This window comes from Pseudoliparis swirei, unplaced genomic scaffold, assembly GCF_029220125.1.
Source record: "Pseudoliparis swirei isolate HS2019 ecotype Mariana Trench unplaced genomic scaffold, NWPU_hadal_v1 hadal_26, whole genome shotgun sequence".
Lineage (NCBI taxonomy): Eukaryota > Metazoa > Chordata > Actinopteri > Perciformes > Liparidae > Pseudoliparis > Pseudoliparis swirei.
Window position 1 is genome coordinate 696,238 of NW_026613262.1, and position 23,891 is coordinate 720,128.

The 23,891-nt window shown below is 42.4% G+C and overlaps 1 protein-coding gene and 1 long non-coding RNA gene across 2 annotated transcripts; one reads left to right on the top strand and one right to left on the bottom strand.

The window, feature by feature from the left end:
* The first annotated feature begins 15,859 nt into the window (after positions 1–15,859).
* LOC130191060 (E3 ubiquitin-protein ligase TRIM39-like) lies at positions 15,860–16,927 on the top strand. The gene is given in 2 exon segments (XM_056410726.1): positions 15,860–16,792; positions 16,795–16,927. Coding segments are annotated over 2 exon segments (861 nt in total). The 5' UTR covers positions 15,860–15,990; the 3' UTR covers positions 16,854–16,927.
* Positions 16,928–21,483: 4,556 nt separating this feature from the next.
* On the bottom strand, positions 21,484–23,131 carry LOC130191083 (uncharacterized). The gene is made up of 5 exons (XR_008831105.1): positions 22,801–23,131; positions 22,383–22,504; positions 22,113–22,163; positions 21,715–21,922; positions 21,484–21,584 (listed from the first exon to the last, which is right to left on the bottom strand). It is a non-coding gene; the product is annotated as an uncharacterized LOC130191083 (long non-coding RNA).
* Between the last annotated feature and the right edge of the window lie 760 nt (positions 23,132–23,891).

Genomic DNA, 23,891 nt, shown 5'->3' on the forward strand with positions numbered 1-23,891 from the left:
AGCCAGAACAACCTGCCCCGCGCCGCACTGCGGTCAAGCCAGCCGCCACTTCGAAAAACACAGTCAAGCCAGCCCGCACGATTTTTTTCAGTACACGTATATACCAGACATTACGGTACGAGCGTGTGAAAGCTGTCTTCAAAATAAGAGCGAACTTCCGGTGAACGTGATATGACGAAACACGCCTTTAAATACAGATATAGTGATAGATTAAACTAAATGAAGAGATGAAAAATCATGAATGGTATTAATGATGAACACATTAAATGAAATAAAGTAATTATTCCAATATTGGGATATTCTGATTTAGAATTTCAAAATAAAAGCTAAAGACTTTCACTTCTGATTCATGGTAGAGTACCTCAATGTGTCATCCAGAGATGATCAAGACATTCTGACGTTTGATTTCTAAATGAAAGCACTTCATAAAGAAAATAATAGTAATATATTTCCAATATTTGATATTTCTTTGAAGCAAATCTGTAAGTTTCTTGATAAAAATTACACTGCGGTCTTGTTAATGGTGACCTCTGCTAGGCCCAAGATTATTCTCATGAGATATTACTGTGTAGATTTTGAATGAATTCAATTCAAAGTTAGCGAGAAACAAATATTATTAATATTATGGCAATATTTGGATTTTATTTTAAGCAAATCTGAAACTTTCTTGAAAAAAGGTACAATGCAGTCTTGTTATTGGTGACCTCTGCTAGGTCCATGATTATTCTCATGAGATATTACTGTGTAGATTTTGAATAAATTCACTTTAAAATTAGCGAGAAATCAATATGATTAATATTATTGCAATATTTGGATTTTATTTAAAGCAAATCTGAAACTTTCTTCAAAAAAGGTACACTGCAGTCTTGTTAATGGTGACCTCTGCTAGACCCATGAATATTTTCATGAGATATTACTGTGTAGATTTTGAATAAATTCACTTTAAAGTTAGCGAGAAATAAATATTATTAATATTATGACAATATTTGGATTTTATTTAAAGCAAATCTGAAACTTTCTTCAAAAGAGGTACACTTCAGTCTTGTTATTGGTGACCTCAGCTAGGTCCATGATTATTTTCGTGAGATATTACTGTGGAGATTTTGAATAAATTCACTTTAAAGTTAGCGAGAAATAAATATTATTAATATTATGACAATATTTGGATTTTATTTAAAGTGAATTTATTCAAAATCTACACAGTAATATCTCATGAAAATATTCATGGGTCTAGCAGAGGTCACCATTAACAAGACTGCAGTGTACCTTTTTTGAAGAAAGTTTCAGATTTGCTTTAAATAAAATCCAAATATTGCAATAATATTAATCATATTGATTTCTCGCTAACTTTAAAGTGAATTTATTCAAAATCCACACAGTAATATCTCATGAAAATATTCATGGGTCTAGCAGAGGTCACCATTAACAAGACTGCAGTGTACCTTTTTTGAAGAAAGTTTCAGATTTGCTTTAAATAAAATCCAAATATTGCAATAATATTAATCATATTGATTTCTCGCTAACTTTAAAGTGAATTTATTCAAAATCCACACAGTAATATCTCATGAAAATATTCATGGGTCTAGCAGAGGTCACCATTAACAAGACTGCAGTGTACCTTTTTTGAAGAAAGTTTCAGATTTGCTTTAAATAAAATCCAAATATTGCCATAATATTAATCATATTGATTTCTCGCTAACTTTAAAGTGAATTTATTCAAAATCTACACAGTAATATCTCATGAGAATAATCATGGACCTAGCTGAGGTCACCAATAACAAGACTGCAGTGTACCTTTTTTGAAGAAAGTTTCAGATTTGCTTTAAATAAAATCCAAATATTGTCATAATATTAATAATATTTATTTCTCGCTAAGTTTAAAGTGAATTTATTCAAAATCTCCACAGTAATATCTCATGAAAATAATCATGGACCTAGCTGAGGTCACCAAGAACAAGACTGCAGTGTACCTCTTTTGAAGAAAGTTTCAGATTTGCTTTAAATAAAATCCAAATATTGTCATAATATTAATCATATTTATTTCTCGCTAACTTTAAAGTGAATTTATTCAAAATCTACACAGTAATATCTCATGGAAATATTCATGGGTCTAGCAGAGGTCACCATTAACAAGACTGCAGTGTACCTTTTTTGAAGAAAGTTTCAGATTTGCTTTAAATAAAATCCAAATATTGCAATAATATTAATCATATTGATTTCTCGCTAACTTTAAAGTGAATTTATTCAAAATCCACACAGTAATATCTCATGACAATATTCATGGGTCTAGCAGAGGTCACCATTAACAAGACTGCAGTGTACCTTTTTTGAAGAAAGTTTCAGATTTACTTTAAATAAAATCCAAATATTGCAATAATATTAATCATATTTATTTCTCGCTAACTTTAAAGTGAATTTATTCAAAATCTACACAGTAATATCTCATGAAAATATTCATGGGCCTAGCAGAGGTAACCAATAACAAGACTGCAGTGTAACTTCTTTCAAGAAAGTTACAGATTTGCTTAAAATAAAATCCAAATATTGCCATAATATTAATAATATTTATTTTTTGCTAACTTTAAATTGAATTCATTCAAAATCTACACAGTAATATCTCATGAAAATATTCATGGGCCTAGCAGAGGTCACCATTAACAAGACCGCAGTGTAATTTTTATCATGAAACTTACAGATTTGCTTCAAAGAAATATCAAATATTGGAAATATATTACTATTATTTTCTTTATGAAGTGCTTTCATTTAGAAATCAAACATCAGAATGTCTTGATCATCTCTGGATGACACATTGAGGTACTCTACCATGAATCAGAAGTGAAAGTATTTTGTAACTACGCACCATTGTGTTCTAAATCTATTCTGAAATTAGACACCCATTTGCGCATGAATGTGATTTTCTTTAGCTTTCATTTTGAAATTCTAAATCAGAATATCCCAATATTGGAATAATTACTTTCTTTCATTTCATGTGTTCATCATGAATACCATTCGTGATTTTTCATCTCTTCAATTAGTTTAATCTATCACTATATCTGTATTTAAAGACGTGTTTCATCATATCACGTTCACCGGAAGTTCGCTCTTATTTTGAAAACAGTTTTCACACACTCGCACCGTAATGCCTGGTATATACGTGTACTGAAAAAAATCGTGCGGGCTGGCTTGACTGTGTTTTTCGAAGTGGCGGCTGGCTTGACCGCAGTCGCGCCGCGCATCGGAAAACATCGAGAAGTGTTTTTTAAACGTCGTCGGGGTCGAGCAGGAAAGTGAGGAAGAGACTCGTCTTCTTCAACTCCCGTACGAACCGTTTGAACACGCTCTGACCTCTGGGATTAATAATAATAATAATATCAACAAAGTAAACAGATTAATCATGAGGAACATTGAGCGTGACAAAAGGACAGACAGTGACAGATTCAGACCCCGCCTCCTCACACGAGGTCGGATCAGCCAATCAGCACAAAGCAATGCAGAGATTGGTGTGTGTGTGTGTGTGTGTGTATCTTTGTGGGATTATGATAATAATGGACCATCACACCATGAATAAATGTGCAGTTACACGTGACTCTCCCTTCCTTCTCTGGGCGTCTTCGGTCAGGAATGCTTTGTTCCAATATGACATTTTCACTTTGAGTTCTCGGGTATCTGACACACGGCTTTAGCCGAGACACGGAGCGTCCTGCCCGGGCGTCTCATCCAATCACCGCCGTGTTGACCCGACCTCGACAACCGCTGTAAACAAACAACAACAGAGGCGTGAAGGAACGGGAGCTTCCAGACTTCTTCACGCTCCCATCAAACCGTCTCCAGAGGCTCAGCGGAGCTGCCGACGGCCAGGACGTACTGACGGAGCAGAGCAACGACACCAGATCAAGATTCAAGATTCAAGATTCAAGATGTTTTATTTGTCACATACACACACAGGGTGTGCAGTGAAATGAAAGTGGCAATGCTCAGCAGGAATGTGCAAGGGCAACAAGTACACACTATTTACAAATAAAAAACAACACAATATTTACAGTAAGTGTGTGTGTGTGTGTGTGTGTGCCTAAGAGGGGCAGTTGTGTGGGTCTATGTGGGGGTCCTGGTGAGGTCGGAGTTCACAATCCTGATGGCCTGAGGAAAGAAACTCCGTCTCAGTCTCTCTGTTCTTGCAGCGTGACTACGGAGGCGCCTGCCTGACCGCAGCAGCTGAAACAGTCTGTTGTTGGGGTGGTGAGGATCCTTCATGATCCTGCCGGCTCTGGTTCTGCACCTCCTGGTGTACAAGTCCTGCAGGGTGGCGAGTGTAGTTCCAATAGTGCGCTCAGCCGAACGCACTACTCTCTGCAGAGCCTTCCTGTCCTGAGCGGAGCAGTTGCCAAACCAGGCTGTGATGCTTCCTGTCAGGACGCTCTCTACAGCTCCAGAGTAGAAGGACTGAAGGATCCTCTGGGAAACTTTAAATTTCCTCAGCTGCCTGAGGTGGTAGAGGCGCTGCCTTGCCTTTCTCACCAGAGTGTCTGTGTTTGTTGACCATGTCAGATCCTCGGTGATGTGGACTCCCAGGTATTTATACCCGCTCACCCTCTCCACAGTAGTCCCGTTAATCCCCAGTGGTGAGTACGTCCTCTGTTGTTGTACCTTCCTAAAGTCCACAATCAGCTCCTTAGTTTTGGTGACATTCATGATGAGGCTGTTGTCCTGGCACCAGAGTGACAGATCAGCAACTTCCTCCAGGTAGGCCTTCTCGTCGTTGTCGGAGATCAGGCCCACCACCACTGTGTCATCCGCAAACTTGATGATGGTGTTGAGCTGAACCTGGCCACACAGTCATGTGTGTACAGGGAGTACAGTAGGGGCTGAGGACGCAACCCTGGGGGATCCTGTGTTCAGGGTGAGGGATTTGAGGTGTGTCTGCCCACCCTGACCACCTGTGGCCTGGCGGTCAGGAAGTCCAGGATCCAAGCACACAGGGGTGTTCAGTCCCAGCTCAATCAGCTTGCCGCCAGTCTGGAGGGACTATGGTGTTGAAAGCTGAACTATAATCAATGAACAGCAGTCTCACATAGCCCCCTCTGGCTGTCCAGATGAGAGAGTGTGGTGTGCAGTACCTGGGAGACAGCATCATACGTGGATCTGTTTGGGCGATAAGCAAACTGCAGCGAAACCAAGGAGGAAGGGAGGAAGGCGCAGATGTAGTCCTTTATCAGTCTCTCCTAGCATTTCATGACCACCGAGGTGAGGGCCACCGGTCGGTAGTCATTCATACATGCTGGAGAAGCATTCTTGGGCACAGGGACAATAGTGGATCTCTTGAAGCAGGCGGGGACCACGGACTCAGCCAGGGAGAGGTTGAATATTGTGGTGAACACTGGAGCTAGCTGGTTAGCACAGGTCTTCAGTACTCGCCCAGATATGCCATCTGGACCTGCAGCTTTCCTGGTGTTCACCCTCAACAGAGCCCTCCTCACACTGTGCTCGGTCACAGAGAGTGTGTGTTCATCCCCAGCGGTAGAACTCACCTCGGCTACGCTAACGGTGTTGTTGTTAGCCGGCGAGCTAGCGCTGTTGTTGCTAGCCTCAAACCGTGCATAAAATGAGTTCAGGTCGTCCGCTAGGGATGCGTCGGCACTCACCATTGCGCGGGGTCTGCTCTGGTAGTTTGTGATAGTCCGTAGCCCCTGCCATAGGCGCCTGGTGTCGCGCTGCTCCATCTGTGATTCCACTCTGTCTCGGTACCTCCTTTTGAGTTTCCTCAATGGCGTCGCGACAAGTCGCAGAGGCTCACCGCTCTCCCGTTTGGTGTTTTTTTTTGTTATTTATGTGTGTGTTTTTTTTCTCGTCCTGCTGGGCGAAATACAGCTATAATAGACAAGACCTACTAGAAATCGGATTACGCAGCAAAAGCACCGTCACAGCCGAGTTTATCCACGGAAATAACATCCCGGTAGACATCGCCAGGAGACCCGGTACTCCGTGGTTCAACATACCCGGAACCAAGTACCGCAGACGGAGGAAGGAGCGTAAGCAAAAACGAGGCTGCAGAGCCGGACTGCGAGAGGCTAAGGAAACGCCCGGACAAACCATCGCTACCGAGTATTTTCCTAACAAATGCAAGATCTCTGGCAAACAAGATGGACGAGCTGAGACTCCAGGTTGCAACTAACACCACGGTGAGGGATAGCTGTGTGCTAATAGTCACCGAAACCTGGCTCCACTCGTCCATCCCGGACTTAGCTATCGAACTAGCAGGCCGCACTCTCCACCGACGCGACAGAACAAAAGAGGCTACAGGCAAGTCGCGAGGCGGGGGCCTCCTAATATACACAAAGGACACTTGGGGGGAAAACACAAACATAGTGAGTAACCACTGTTCCCCAGACGTAGAATATATGACTGTTAAATGCCGGCCCAGATACCTACCAAGAGAATTTAATGTTGTATTGATAACCGCAGTGTACATTCCACCCGATGCTAACGCTAGCATGGCGCTAGGTGAGCTGCACGATACAATTAGTAAACAACAAAACACATACCCTGAGGCTGTCCACATTATTGCGGGGGACTTTAACCATGCTAACTTAAAGGTAGTGCTTCCCAAACTCTACCAGCATGTTAGATGTGCCACCAGGGGAGATAAAACATTAGACAAGGTATATTCTAACATCAAGCTGGGCTATAGAGCCAGAGCATTAGCACACCTAGGCCAGTCAGACCATGTGTCCCTACTCCTAATCCCGTCCTACACCTCCATCAGAAAAAGGGTTCCCACCACATCAAAGACAGTTAAAACCTGGCCTGAAGGTGCCACTCCACAGTTGCAAGACTGCTTTGAGTCCACCGACTGGGGGGCCTGCGAGCACGAGGACCTGGAACAGTACACTTCAGCGGTCCTGGGTTACATCAAGCACTGCATAGACTCCGTCACCGTGGACAAGCGTATCCGGGTACATCCCAACACGAAGCCGTGGATGACGGGAGAGGTGCAGCGTCTGCTCGAGAGAGGAACACCGCCTTCAGCTCCGCAGATGGGGAGCTATACAGCACGGCCAGAGCCGACCTGAAGCGGGGATCAGAAGGGCCAAGGCGGACTACAAGGCGAAGATTGAGGACTGCTTCCAGAGTAACGACTCCAGGCAGGTGTGGCAGGGGGTCCAACACATGACAAACTACAGACCCAGCCACCCATCGGCCGACGGGCGAACCTCAGTTGGTGGAAGAGCTGAACTCCTTCTACGCCCGCTACGAGGTGGGACCAACGGAAGCAGCCACACCACATCCACCAGCCCACAGCAGCCTCATCCTCACGGAACACGAAGTGAGACGCACGCTGAAGGCCGTGAACCCGAGGAAAGCAGCAGGGCCGGACGGCGTCTCGGGACGGGTGTTGAGAGACTGCGCCGACCAGCTGGCGGGGGTCTTCACCAAGATCTTCAACCAGTCCCTGTCCCAGGCCACCGTCCCATCCTGCCTGAAAACCTCCACAATCATCCCGGTGCCAAAAAAGAAAACCATCAGCTGCTTAAACGACTACCGTCCAGTGGCACTCACCCCCATCCCCATGAAGTGCTTCGAGAAGCTGGTTCGTTCCCACATCATCTCATCCCTTCCGCCTGGCCTGGACCGTCACCAGTTTGCATACAGAGCAAACAGGTCCACGGATGACGCCATCGCCACAGCTCTCCACTCTGCCCTGTCTCACCTGGAGGGGGGGGGGAGCTACGCACGGCTGCTCTTCATGGACTTCTGCTCGGCATTTAACACCATCCTTCCTGACAGACTGGTGACAAAACTGTCAGACCTGGGATTATCACACTCTACCTGCCGTTGGATTAAGGACTTCCTGTCTGACCGCCCCCAGAGGGTGAGGATAGGTCCCCACACCTCCACGGCCCTCAGCCTCAGCACCGGGTCCCCCCAGGGCTGCGTGCTGAGCCCACTACTTACTCCCTCTACACTAATGACTTCACCGCCCACCCCAGCAACTCCATCATAAAGTTTGCTGACGACACCACTGTGGTGGGCTGCATCTCCGGGTGACGAGACCGCGTGCATCGACGAGGTGGAGCAGCTGTCTGTGTTGTGCAAAGCGAACAACCTGCAGCTGAACAAGCTCAAAACCCAGGAGATGATCATCGATTACAGAAGGAAGAAAACTGTCATCCAGCCCCTGTACATTGACGGGATTGTGTGGAGAGAGTCTCGGTCTTCAGATTCCTGGGCGTTCACCTGGCTGAGGACCTGTCCTGGAGAACCAACACCACGGCGATCGTCAAGAAGGCACAGCAGAGACTCTACTTCCTGAGAATACTCAGGAATTACCACCTCAGACAGGATCTGCTTGTGTCCTTCTACCGCTGCTCCGTGGAGAGCGTCCTCACCTATTGCATCTGCGTGTGGTTCCTCAGCTGCACAGCCGCAGAGGAACGCGCTTCAGAGGGTCGTCAACTCGGCCCAGAAGATCATCGGGTGCCCCCTCTCCCCTCCCTGCAAGAACTGTACAGCTCTCGCTGCCTTAAGAAGGCAGTCAAGATCCTCAAGGATCCATCTCACCCGGGCAACGAACACTTTGTACGGCTGCGCTCAGGCAGGCGCTTCAAGACTATGTATACCCGGACCAACAGACTCAAGTTCAGCTTCTTTCCGAGGGCCATAAGCGCACTAAACGCTGCTAAGTTTCTAGAGAGTCAAATGTCGCATCCCCGTTCAATATGAGGAATCGTGCAATAAAAATAAAAAAACTTAGGTTTACACTATGTATAGTTCATATGATTCATTCTGGTTTTTATATTGTCTTGTTTATTAGGGTCCGAGCGACAGACGAAGTCTGACCGAGAGGAACCTATTGAAATTGTTAGAGTTCTTATTATTAGGGTCCGAGCGACAGACGAAGTCTGACCGAGAGGAACCTATTGAAATTGTTAGAGTTCTTATTATTATTAGGGTCCGAGCGACAGACGAAGTCGGCGACAGGCAATCTGACCGAGAGGAACCTATTGAAATTGTTAGAGTTCTTATTATTAGGGTCCGGCGACAGGCAGTCTGACCGAGAGGAACCTATTGAAATTGTTAGAGTTCTTATTATTAGGGTCCGGCGACAGGTAAGTCTGACCGAGAGGAACCTATTGAAATTGTTAGAGTTCTTATTATTAGGTCCGGCGGCAGGCGAAGTCTGACCGAGAGGAACCTATTGAAATTGTTAGGGGTATTATTATTAGGGTCCGGCGACAGGCGAAGTCTGACCGAGAGGAACCTATTAGTGTTAGAGTTCTTATTATTAGGGTCCGGCGACAGGCGAAGTCTGACGAGAGGAACCTATTGAAATTGTTAGAATTCTTATTATTAGGTCCGGCGACAGGCGAAGTCTGACGAGAGGAACCTATTGAAAGTGTTAGGGTATTATTATTCCGCTTCTTATTTTTGTAACATAATTCACTCTATTTCGTGAGATAGTCACTAAAATGAGAATTGCTGGTCCATCATGTGAGCCTTATCGGTAACGCTAACTATTTTAAGTTTTCTGAGTGTACAACGACATTGCATTCGTATACGTTACTTTAAATAATCAAGACATGCAACATTTTCTCAGGTACACAAGGTTTGTTTAGTCCATAAAAAAAACCTCTAAATCCTTCATGTGTCCATGAAAACCCCCTGTCTAATGTCTATTTGGGTTGCGTTAACTTGTGTTAGTGTGTGTGGGGGACGGTGAAGGGGCTGGTTTGAAATGGTGCCTCGCATTATATACAGTATTTGCCTCCGGGTTCACATGATTGGCTCAATAAAAAAAATTACCCACTTATATAAACATTTCTACATAGCATTACCAGTTTTGCAGGCACCATGGATTTTCCAATATGTTTAAAAGGGGACGGTGAGGGTTGTTCAGTTTTGTTGTAGCCTACAACCTCACTGCCTCCAATTCCTTCAAATGCACTTATGAATGTGTGTTTTCTTTTTGTTTTGTAGCTAATATCTTCATCTGGTCACTTTCTCCTAACTTCTTAGCTGCAACCAAGAGATGTGGCTTCCTCACCTGAAGGCAGTGTTTATGGACTCGATTCAGATCTGGAAGATCTTGGAGAGGATGAACCAGTGAGAGAGACATGTTCCACAAAGACATGGACTCAGTGCTCATGTCAGCAGGTACAACAACGAAGGCTGAAGCACTGATCATGATAATGAGTCATGCAGCAAGGCACAATATAACAGGGACACAACTTGATGATTTATTAAAACTCATAAATACTCTGTTTGGCAAAGAGGTGCTACCAAGATCAAAATATTTGTTCAACAAGGTCTTTCAAAACAACTCAGACAGCGTGGAGTTTCACTACTATTGCAAAACCTGTAAAAGTATATATTGGCACAAGGGAGACATAAAAAGACAAAAACATTTTGTTCAATTTGTACTACTTACAATGAGAATTGATTCAATGAACAGTTCAAGTTTCTTTATCAACTTGCTGGTGCACCTCAAATTCAGACACTAGAAACTCCTCAGATTCAAGACAACCTTGAGCTACAGACACCAAAAGGCCACAAATGATCATGTGATCTCTGACATCTTTGATGGCGAAAAGTATCAAAACTTATCAAAACCAGGTGGAATTCTGTCAGATCCAAACAGTATTAATAGGTTTAATTTCAATTCTGATGGCTCACCTGTTCCAAGTCTCAGATTTTCAATATAGCCAATACAGCTGCATTTAAGCAGGCTTCCTCCCAAAATGATTTAACAATGTAGTACTTGCAGGTCTGTGGTTTGGGGCTCAGAATACCATGTAGCCCATCTTTCTCAGACCTTTTGTTGAACAGGCCAAAACACTGGCATCCAAAGGTGTGTGCTGGAGAGAAAAATGGAAACTGTGTGTAAATAGTAAAGTTGTTGGACTATGTTGTTGTGTAGACATAAAACTGGACAACCATGCAAAACACAACACAGTTGTAATGGGTACTTTGGTTATTGATTTCTGTTTGCACATCCTGGAACTCTTGGCAGAAAACAGTGAAGTATACTGTGAAGGCACAAACTAGATATCCTGACAGAAGCAAAACAAGTGCTGGCAGCAGATATGGAGCAGTAGCACAAAACAAAAGTGTCAGAGTGTGAAAGGTCCATACTCATCAACATGCCTTGTTTGATATAGTGTGGGGCTTTGTTTAAGACTATATGCACTGTGTTACTTGGTGTCATCAGACAACTCACAGAGCTCCCTTCTAAACAACAGTGACCAACCCCTACTACATTGGGAATGGCTCACTATGAGGTGCTAGAAAAAGAATGAAGGACATAAGCCACCACACCTGATAACTCGACCACAGACCTCTTGCAGAGCTCAGGCGGTGAAGCCTCCAGTGTAGAACATGGCCTTCACTGTTTTTGGCTTGCCTGTCACAAAGATGGTGTACTTCAGCCATGCTATCCTGAGCACCTAGGCCCTTCTGGTGTGACAGTATTTCTTCTTTTGAAGAGATGTCACCTTCAGGAACATAAACAATGCAGATAACATACTGTTTGAGTTTGTTGCAAGGTTTCCAGTTACTGTATGGAGAATGTCAATGACATTTAATGGCATCTGTTAACTCACCTTGCAAAGTCGGTGAAATTATGGGGGGAGCCACTCTGGGCACACTCAGCATTTGTATTTTGAAAATGCAAATGGTACAGCTATTAAAACTGGTTCATGGGACTAAGTGTGTAGCTCTCCAGATTGTGAACAAATTCCTGTTGCACAGAGCAATACCTCCCTACTTAGCCTCCAGGCATGCAGTAAGGGAGCAAGTGAAGGAGTCTCTGTTTGGATATGACAAATGACAGAAGAGTAAAAGATACACAACATTTAAAGACACAACTGTTCTGGACAATAGGAGAAGTGATGAGAGACCACTGCTGATGAGAGGAGTGCCTTGTGTGTCTGTGCACAAAAACAAGCACCAGACTTAAATGGTGTTCGTGGCACAAGAGAATGGTGCATAAAGGACTGAATGTATACCGGCAGAAACTACACCCCTCAGTAAGAGACGCAGTGACTGTTTTGCAAAGCTCAGCGATGGTGTTTATGGTGAAATTCGGAATATCCTTATCCCGCTTCCTTCAGAAGAAGGTACAGAAATTGGTTGTATTGTTCAAAAAGCTTCATACACAAACTTCCTTTCCTTTATTTCTACCAAGGTTATGGGTTTGTAACACATATCCGACTTCGTTAGTGGAGCACTTCTTTCTCCAGTGTGTCTGATTCCAGTTGACAGGTTAGAGCAGAAATGCATGATTTTAAAAACAAATTGTTGATCAGATGTACATTTGTGACTTCCAAATGCATATGAGAGAGAGACTAGTCTGACTAGACTGAATCAAAGATGGTCATTCGCTTGCATTCATTTTTAGTTGGCTAAGTATACTTTCTCAGGTGGAGTTGAACTCCAGTTTATGCTGGGATGTACAAATGTGATGTGGAGACATGTGTATGTACCTGTGCTTTCTTTGTTGTAATGTACTGAACCATATGTCCATTTGACAGCCAGATAAACACCATCAGAAACATCACAACTTTGAAGACTGTCTGCTTCTTGAAGGGTGAAACTAAATGCGTAAAAAAAACACAATCAATTTATCTTCTCTGCTTGTTTGCAGGTATGTTCTGCTTGCTATAACATGTACAGATGCATATTATGTAGATACATGAAAAGCAATCTCACTACAAGAATTAAGGTTTTACAGGCTTTACATTATCAATTGTGATTTTAACTTTATACATCATTTATTGCATCAAACTTGTAATATGTCTTCAGTCATATGTTTATCTAGTTTTAACTTTCATGAACGACTCTCGCTGGCCAAAGAACAACTGCAGTCATTAACAATAGTAATTCAGCAAACTTCTACTATAAACTTCAGAAAATATAATATTGTAAAAATAATGCAGTGTAGATAAGAACGAAATGAAGACAATACATACCGACGATGGCACCCATGAGTGGCATATGATGTGTGCAGATAGAGCTTGATTAATCAAAATACCAACACATATGCACATGACTTCATTTCTGAGTTCTTGCTTTGGTGGACCAGCTTCAATTCAGCAAGGCCACCCTGGGTGGACCAGCATTATTAATGAGTTCTTGCTGGTGGACCAAAGCAACATTTATGAGTTCCTGCTGGTGGAGCAGCATCACCAGCAAGGCCACACCCTGGTGGACCAGCATTATTAATGAGTTCTTGCTGGTGGACCAGCATCATTTATGAGTAAATACTGGTGGACCAGCTTCACCAGCAAGCGGCCACCCTTGTGTGACCAGCATTATTAATGAGTTCTTGCTGGTGGACCAGCATCATTTATGAGTAAATACTGGTGGACCAGCTTCACCAGCAAGGCCACCCTTGTGGACCAGCATTATTAATGAGTTCTTGCTGGTGGACCAGCATCATTAATGAGGTTTTGATGGCGGACCAGCATCATCTATGAGTTCCTGCTGGTGGACCAGCATCATTTATGAGTTCTTTGCTGGTGGACCAGCATCATTTATGAGTTCTTGCTGGTGGACCAGCATCAAACCAGCATAAACCAGCATAAACCAGCATAGACCAGCACAAACCAGCATAGACCAGCATAGAAAGTATGCTGGTCTATGCTGGTTTTCTAGCAGGTGGGATCGGCTCTCTGGGTCCTGACCGGATGCTGGTCCCCCAGTTAGTGACCTGTGGTCTACTCCTTCTCAGAGCTATATTTTATTTATGATAATATACTGTATCTAATTACACAGGCCCATTTAAGGTGCTAGGGCAAATGACTGTTGAGGAAAAACTGCTTTTAATGCTGCATACTAACCATTTGTTAATTACTTTGTAGATATTACAATACATTTGGAAATGATAGCTTAATGTTGTTGGACTTTAAAAGCAGTGTATATGGTTTGGCACAGGCATATTTTTGAGTTCTGATATTGGGCTTGTTTTTGGGCTTGTTTTATTGGCCATTGGGCTGGTTTTGTCACACAGACCTGGCAACCCTGGCTGCAGGTAAGAGGCGGAGCCAATTCCTGAAGAGGAGAGCTGCTGCGTCACACCCCGGAAACCACACGTTGGTCCGCAGCAGAAACACCTTGCAGCGAGACGAAGTCTCTGCTTTTCTCTCAATTCAGTGACTTCATCAGAGTCTCTTACAAACACTGGTGAGTACATCTGATTATATTTACAACTGTAACCACCGGGATTAACGCAACACCTTAGTTTTAGGGCTCGATCTCACCAGCCGCTTCAAACACGCATGGTAAAACGTGCCTGTGAGTGCACAAGCAAGGCAGCCAAGGGCGATACAACTTCTCATTTACAAAATGGAGTCACAGACGTCGGCGCTCTTGCTGTGTTGTGGGATGAAGAGGAGGAGAACGCCCCATAAAAGCGGGAGGTTATGGCTCACTGCTAATATGAGTGTCTCAGTCGGGGTTTGCCTTTTACTTTTGAATTTCCGCCTGCTCATACCACAAAGAAAACAGGAGAGAGCCCGCCGCCTCCTGCTTGATCTGATTGGCTGCCTTGAGCCTCTTGCTTGATCCGATTGGCTGCATTGGGCCTCTTGTTTTTGTGCTCAAATCTTTTATTGGTTTTCGAAATATATGCCAAAGAAAAGATGAACACACTGTACATATACAAAGATACTCAGACAAAAACCATACACAAAATAAATTATATATATATATACGGTTAGACATGCAAAAACCTGCACACACAGTATTTTGCTGATTCATTCATCAACAGTTTTAGAGTAGTCTCATTCATTCTTTTGGCCAAATCTAGTTTTATTCAGATGCGAAGAAAATGAGATTGCTGTATTCCTTATGCAACCTCTGATGGCACTCTATAGAATACACGGATCATTAGTGGTCCCAGCATTTTCTGAAATATAAACAGTAAAGGCATCTCTAAAGTAGGTGCAAACCTAATATTTCTTCATTATTTCTGCTGTTCTTTAACTCACTTTTGACTTATTCTGTGCTCCTTTGCAAGAGGAGCGAGGTTGAGTCTGTCGGCACGACTTTGATCTTGTTTCTTAATTAAGACATACAAATAATTACACCGTTTTTTTCCCCTTTTCAACAAATAATGAAACTATTTTTAATATAATGTTCTTTTCTTCCTCAATGTGTGCAGATATGGCTTCTGCAAACTTTCAGCTGTCTGAAGATCAGTTCCTGTGCTCCGTCTGTCTGGATGTGTTCACTGATCCAGTCACAACACCATGTGGACACAACTTCTGCAAAAAGTGCATCAATGATTACTGGAATACCAACAACCAGAACATGTGTCCGATGTGTACAAAGGTTTTCTTCTCAAGACCAGAGCTGCTCGTCAACACTTTGTTCTCTGAGATGGTTTCTCAGTTCAGACAGTCGACCAGCAGAAAGCCAGCAGCAGCAGCTCAGAGCAACAAGAGTCCAGACCAGGAGAAGTTCCCTGTGACGTCTGCACTGGAACCAAACTGAAGGCCCTGAAGTCCGATCCTGGTGTGTCTGGCTCTCCTACTGTGAGACTCACCTGAGCCTCACCTGACAGCTTCACGCCTGAAGAGACATCAGCTGATGGACCCTGTGGAGAACCTGGAAGACAGGATGTGTCTGAAGCACGATAAACCTCTGGAGCTGTTCTGTAGGACTGACTCAGACGGTGTGTCTGCATGCTCTGCACTGTGTTGGACCACAAGATGCACAATGTTGTTCCTCTGAAACAAGAAATGTGAAGGAAAGAAGGTGGAGCTGCAGAAGACAGAGGCTGAAACTCAGGAGATGATCCAGAAGAGACGCTGAAGATTCAGGAGGTCCAACACAACGCGGAAGCTCAGTGAGGAAGATGACCGAGAGAAAGCAGAAGGTGTTCAGGTCTTCACTGGTCTGAAGGAGTCTGTGGAGAGAAAACTGAACGAGCTCATCACTACGATAGAAGAGAAGCAGAGAAGCACCAAGAAACAGGCTGAAGACGCCATCAGAGAGATGGAACAGGAGATCTCTGATCTGATGAAGAGGAGCACTGAGGTGGAGAAGCTCTCCCTCTCTGAAGACCACCTCCACCTCCTCCAGAGTGTCCAGTCCCTCAACATCCACCATCCACCACCCACCAAGGACTGGTCTCAGGTCAGTGTTCCTCCAGCATCACATGAGGGGACTGTGAGGAGAGCTGTGTCTCAGCTGGAGGAGACGCTCAGCAACACGATGAAGACGCTGGTTGAAGTGAAGATAAAGAAACTGGTTGAAGTGAAGATGAAGAAGCTGGTTCCTGAAACTGAGATGAAGAGGGTCCAGAAGTTTGCAGTGGACGTGACTCTTGATCCTGAAACAGCTCATCATAACCTCATCCTGTCTGATGACGGGAAACAAGTGAAACGTGCTCAGGTAGAGCAGCCACGTCTCCCCGACAATCCACAGAGGTTCTCTCACGGTCTCTGTGTCTTAGGAACACAGAAGTTCTCTTCAGAAAAACTTTATTACGAGGTTCAAGTTAAACAAAAGACTGAATGGATTTTAGGAGGACCAGAGTCGGCCAACAGGAAGGGACAAATCACACTGAGTCCTGAGAATGGTTACTGGACTATACGGGTGAGAAATGGAAACGAGTATAAAGCTCTTGATGATCCTTCAGTTCTTCTCTCCCTGAGGTCTGGGCCTCAGAAGGTGGGGGTGTTTGTGGACTATGAGGAGGGTCTGGTCTCCTTCTATGACGTAGAAGCTGCAGCTCTCATCTACTCCTTTACTGGCTGCTCCTTCAAGGAGTAATTCCTTCCATTCTTCGGTCCTGGTCATATCGCGATGGTATAAACTCTGCTCCTCTGATCATCTCTCCTGTTGGAGTAAACTAATCACTTCTCTCACGTCCTTCAAGGGAAAATATTTAAACTCAACCCTGTGTGGTCTACACCTCATCTTCTACACCTCGTCTTCATCTTCTCCACCTCATCTCCTCCACCTCGTCTTCTCCACCTCATCTCCTCCACCTCATCTTCTCCACCTCATCTCCTCCACCTCATCTTCTCCACCTCGTCTTCTAACTGTAGGGATGCACAGATACTCGTACACATGCAGCCTCGTTCCCTCGAGGTTTTCTCCATCAACTTTTCTCTGAGAGGTTGTCGGCTGTCTGTCTGGAATGATCTGTCAGGGTTTCCAGCAGAAACTAAATAGAAATACAACAAAAATATCTTTATTCTTTTGTATTTGTTTTTCTATCTGATGGGCAGCTGCAGACAACATATTCATTCAGAGTCCTCAGATTCATTTAGGAGTAACACATATTACATGTTTATAGTGTCTCCAGAATAAAGTTTGTCTCCTTGTGATACTGAACATAACAAGTTAAACAAAGGAGAAAGATGTCAACGGAGTTTAAAACTTCATTTAAAAAGGGGTTTAATTGATGACTCGTCACTTTGGTCATTTTATTTTGTTTGCGAATACTGCTGAGATGACTAAGAGTCCAAGACATCTGTAAATATAGGATTGTTGAGTTACAACTGCACAAAATAAAGTTATCGCAGTTATCATTGTAGGATTCCAGCGATGCAGAAACTTGAATTGTTGAATGTCTTTTACCTGATTCTTAACTTTTGTTCACGTTATTTGGCCTGAAATGCGAAGGCCATGCCCGACAGTGACCCGTGGCGAGCAGCTTATTGGTCGCGATGACGTGGTGACATCGGCCCTTCAGGAAAACTTAGTTTGACTGAACTTTGTAAATGTTCAACTGCAAAGTTTTACAATCATCAAACTTGCCAAACACCAATAAAAGTTCAAGTGAAACGTGGTTGTCTGACTTCTTGTATGTATTGTTAAATATGGTTGTTAATGTGTGAATGGAATTTAAATCTGGATGAATACATCGGGCTTATTAATAAAATGTACATAATGTATGCTTTTTATAGGTACATTTGATTTTCTGATTAATAATGAATATAAAACAATTATTATTTAATAGTTTTATAAATACTCGTATAAACTCAACCTTATTTCCAAACTCAACCTCAATCATCAACTCAATCCTGAATCAGAAACAGAGACATCCAAATATGCTTCTTCAATATAGAATCATATAAAACTGTTTATTTAATTCTTCCCTCCACTTTGAAAGAGAAGAAGAGATCACCAGAACTATTTACACATCTGCAACATGGAGGAGACAATAACAAGGATGTGGTACAAGCACCAGGTCACGTCTTTTCACAATAAAAGCACAGGAACTTGACCATTCTATAAAAACACATCAAAAAAATAAAAATAATAAAGTGTAGAGTTATGAATTAATAATAATTAATAATAATCAAATAAAGTGCTTAACTTCAGAAAAATTAAATAAAGGGAGGAAAAGCTTAAATTTCCCCATGTTTCACAGTCTCAAACAATTTTACAGATAATAAATCTCAACACATCTTAACAATTGAACAGTTTTAGAGCATCACTCTTGCATCCCACTCCCCCACTTGTTTGCTCAGTGTGAGAATTGAGCTCTAGCTTGTCCTGCCAGGACTTTAAACCTGGGCTTGAATGGAGTCAGGGCCATCCTCATGCACATGTGGAGGTGCTCATTGGTGAGCCTCGAACGATATTTATTTTTGATGATATTCATCGTGGAGAAAGCTGCCTCGCAGTTGTAGGTGGAGCCAAACATGGTCAAGATGTATATGGCAACTTTCCTCAGACCTGGAAAAGCTGTCTCAGGGACCGTTTGGAGCCAGAAAGTGGAAGGGTCAGTTCTTAGAAACTGCTCTTTCAGGGACACATCTGCTTGGAGATCAACCAGTTGCATCTGGAGAGGCCCAGGATTTACCCATTTAAAGTGCTGTGTGACTTCCTTTGAGAACCCCCTGACATCAGTGATGATAAATGGGTTCTGAATGAACATGGTGAGTTGCTGTCCAAAGCTGAAGCTGTAAAATGGTTGCTGAAGTTTACGATCAGCTTATCAATGAAGTCAACAAAAGAAGACGCATCTCTCTGTCCCTGAACCTGTTCCTGCACTGCTGGAAGTGTGCACAGTCTCCTGCAGGTCTTCCTTGAACAACTCAAGTTTCTTTTGAAAGGAGCGGACAGCGGTCATCAGTTCACAAATTGAATTGTCCTTGCCTTGTAGCCTCAAATTCAGTTCATTCAGCTGTGCAGTGATATCAACCAAAAGGCCACATTATCCATCTGTTTATCATTTCCTAAAAGAGAAAACTGTGTTGCTTTCTGATGTGTTAGCTCTGCCAAAAAGATGCTACTTCCTCCTGATGGACCAAAAGCGCTTAAGACCCTCCTTTGCTGAGCCATCTCACATTATTGTGCAGCAAAGATCATCAGCATTGGCATCAACTTCTCTGAGGAATTTCAGCATGCGATGCTGGGTGGAAGAGGATGCCCTGAGAAAATTGATCATTTTCATCATTGTATTCATCACTTCAGCATGCTCATCTGACAGGGAGGCACAGAGGACAGATTGATGAATGATGCAATGGTAAGCTATGAGCTCTGGATTGTCCTCTTCAGTCTTGCTACAGCTCCTTTCTCTCTCCCTATCATAGCAGGGCTCCATCTGTGGCTATTGAAACCACTTGTGTTGGTTCTATTCCTCTCGCTAACATCTCCTTAATGGCCAGGTAGATATCTTCTCCTCTTGTACTGGTCTGAAGGGGAGTGACACCTAACAGGTCTTCACAGAATGCTTTCTGGTCTGTGTTGAAAAACCTGACGTACACTAACAGCTGAGCATTGTCACAGATGTCAGTGGACTCATCCACAGCTAAGCCTACACATGGTGCCTTATGTATGGCTTCATTTAGCTGGGTTAGCACATCCTGAGTTAATATTTCACTTTTCTTTGTGGCAGATGATGCTGACATGGGTATTTGCTTTATCTTATCACAAAGCTCTTGTTTTGGTTTTCCGTAAAGTAATGTTTCAGCGACGACACTCATGCATTCTTTGACAAGCCCTCCATCAGTAAATGGCTTTTTGTGTTGCCCCAAAATCCAAGCAACTCTGAGGGAACACTCATGAGCACGTTGTTGGGCAGTGAACGTGTGGCTCAGGATCCTGGTGGACTGTTCATATTGGGCTGTGAGACCACTTATTTTCTGTGATCTCACTTCGGATTTGAGTGGGTATGTTTGTTCAAAACCTTTATGTTTTGTCTCATAATGGCGTTTCACATTGCCACTTTTAATAAGTGCCACGGTTTCTGAACATATAAGACACACTGGTTTTGTGCTCCCTGTGGGAAGTATGAACAGAAATGAGTCTGTCCATTCCGGATTAAATGCTCTATTTTCGCTGTCAACTTTTCTTTTTTTGGAGAGCGACATTTGTTCCTTATGTTTCTCTCCCTTTCTCTGTCTCACTCGCCTTTTTCTCAACTTTCTCCGGCGCAGTCGTCCGTTTCTCTCCCTTTGTTTTCTACATGTATCGCTTTCTTTTTCTTTCTACCGTCTTTTCAAGTGTAACCTGACTCTACTTTCTCATCTGTCTGCGTAGCGCTGTCTGTTGAGACGTAATGTTTACCGCCGAGAATGCATAGATTTGATTGGCTGGGTGGTATCACGTGGGATGGCTTAACTCGCATGCAATTGGTCTGTGCGTTTCCGCATCCGCTAAACCACTACCGTAAAGACTGCAAAAGCTGCGCCGCGCCGCCGGGTAAAAAAATTAAAACACCCCGTCAGGTTTTAAATCATAACCTTCTGTTTTAGCTTGCGGTCCGGGTCCGGATGGGACGGCCTCTGGGTCCGGACCCGGACCGCGGTCCGCCAGTTAGTGACCTGTGGTCTACACCCCCTGCTAGAAAAACCAGCATAGACCAGCAAAGCTGGTGACCAGCAACACCAGCATATGTTGTGTTTTGGTGCTGGTATGCTGGTTTATGCTGGTTTATGCTGGTATGTTGGTTTATGCTGATATGCTGGTGTATGCTGGTTTATGCTGGTATATGCTGGTATGATGGTTTGTGCTGGTATATGGTGGTGTATGCTGGTTTATGCTGGTGTATGCTGGTTTATGCTGGTCACTAGCATACCAGCATAAACCAGCACCAAAACACAACATATGCTGGTTTATGCTGGTATGCTGGTCACTAGCATACCAGCATAAACCAGCATAAAAGCATACACCAGCATAAACCAGCATACCAGCACCAAAACACAACATATGCTGGTCTATGCTGGTTTATGCTGGTTTGCTGGTAACCATCATAAACCAGCATATGATTCTGGTGACCACCATAAACCAGCATATAATTGCTGGTATATTTGACAATGTCAGGTTGATTCATATTTTACAATCTCAAGTTTTCAAAACAGTATTTCTATTTATTAAATAGGACAAACACATAATAAAGAACATGGTAACAATATTAAAACAGATACATAAACAAATGAACTATTTACATATCTATTTAGAATTAACTATTGAAACATCAACATAAAATATTTCAGTCACTCATTAATTAAGTTTTTTTTGTTTATGTCCATGATTTTTTTCTGTAATGTAACGCCCTGCCTTTGCCCATCTGGCCTGCAACTCGGTCTCCTCCAGGGTTTTTTTCTGGAGCCACTCCTTAAAGCAGACTGAAAATAAATGTAAGAAATAACATTAATGTTTCTGTCATATCAGAACAAAGAAACACTTGAAATCAAATAAGCCGGTTCGTGGTATCCGAGATCGCCTATAGTTACTGCTACATCAAGAATGCCCTACCTTTCAATGTTTGCAGCTTCTTCGGGGTTAAAGGCTGGCGGGTGGTTTTGGTGGTGGGGCACTCCTTCCCAGTTAGGCTTTTTTCCCCCAGGGTTTTAGTACCCCAGATTGCCACTGCCAATTCCTTCACAAATAAGGAGTCGCGGTTGTTCCTGTTAATGCGGACCCAGGTCTCTTTCCTAACATTAATGTCTCCTTCCAAACTAATCTGAAAGAATTCCAAAACATAAACAATCAAAACATTAGATTTTAAGAAATCATTGAAAGATAGTTATTATATTAACCAGTGAATACAGTTTCAGAGATCTTGTTTACTTCTATATACTATGTTTTCTTTTTTAGGTTTTGGCAATGTATACATAGATTATATTGTAAAAGAATGTTTACACATATTGTACCTTGTCTCCATAAGGAGATACAGATGGTTCCTCTGCACTCACATCCAGTTTCTGAAAATACAGAGCACAAGGTAAACACAGTTGCAGTTATTTGCCTACTTTTACCCACTTTAATTCGGAACTATACTTCTACAATTTCATTAAAACCAGTTTCGTGAATATGGGCCTAATACATTATTTTTTATGACTGAACCTAATTATCAAGTGTTCGATAGATGGATATAGATATATATAAACTTTGTTTATCTCCAGGGGGGAATTAGTTTGTACCAATTGGGGTTGATGTGGTCTTCAACTTCTTCAGCAGTTGTTGCTGCAATTCAATGTTGAGACCACGAAGTGTTTTGTTTTCAGCCTCAACTGCTACTCTTCTTTTCTTCTGATCCTCTAACCTGTAACAGAAGGAAATATATCATGACTAACTACATTATTATAAATATTACGAATATTTAAAACAATTATTATTAAGTAAAACTATCTGGCTATTTATAGACACCACAGGAAGTATATATTAAACAATATTCGTTAATCATTAAATACCAAATCCGGGTTGAATGTGGTACTCAGGCCATTTATAATATAGCAAATGAAGTAATGGACACTTTCAGATAAGTGGATGCATATGTCAATGAGTCTGTTTTATATCAAAGTTAGCTTGAATAAAAAGTGGACAAAGATCAACACTCACTGTTTTCTTGTGTCCTGCAGTTGTAGGGACATTTCCTTAAACTTGTTTTGGTAAAGTTGTTGTGTTTGTTTGGCCTCCTTTAAAAGTGTTTCTGGCACAACCCCACCATCATCATTGTCATCACCATCCTCTTCGGAAAAGCTGTCGGAGAGGATGCGCTCCCTCACTTTCTTTAAGGGAGTTGGGCACATAGGAGACTTCCTTTTACGATTCTTCCTCTCTTGAAGAATAGCCAGGAGGTTGTTTTTTTTGGCCTCTGCAACTTTTTTTTTCTGATTTGTCTTGAACACAGATAAGAACATCATTGTGGAATACAAAACTTAGCAACAAAAATTACAAATGGAATTGAAATACATGAATGGTTTAATTAATATATATACACAGATATACACATGATTTATATATTTATATATATATACGTTTATATATACAAACAACTATATAAATGAAGTATATATATTGACAATAGTTATATAATAATTAGTTACAAATATAGTATATATATATATATGTCTGCTAAATGACATGTAATGTAATATATATACTATATTTGTAACTATATATATTATATAACTATAGTATATAGACTATAGTTATATCATATATATAGTTACAAATATAGTATTTATATATATGTCTGCTAAATGACATGTAATGTAATATATATATACTATATTTGTTACTATATATATTATATAACTATAGGATATATAATATATATTGTTACAAATATAGTATATATATATATATATATATATATATATATGGCAATCATTTCCACACAGAAACTCTACTTATATGTTGGAGAGGACAACAATGCAACAATAATTGATCCATTTTCCAACGGTCACAATGTATTCGTTGGTATTGTGAAGTGAACCTACATGCGCTGCATCGGCTTCACTTCTCTCCGAAGGGGGCGGAGCCGGCGACGTCTCCTTCAGCCGCCTCACACGGACCCGCTTCCCAGCTGAGAGCGCCGTCTCAACGTCTTCTCTTGACTCTGGACATTACACTGCATGTAAGTACTTAAAAGCGGCACCTGCTAGCTATATGTTTGCATACATATCAGTTACTGTAATACGAGTAGT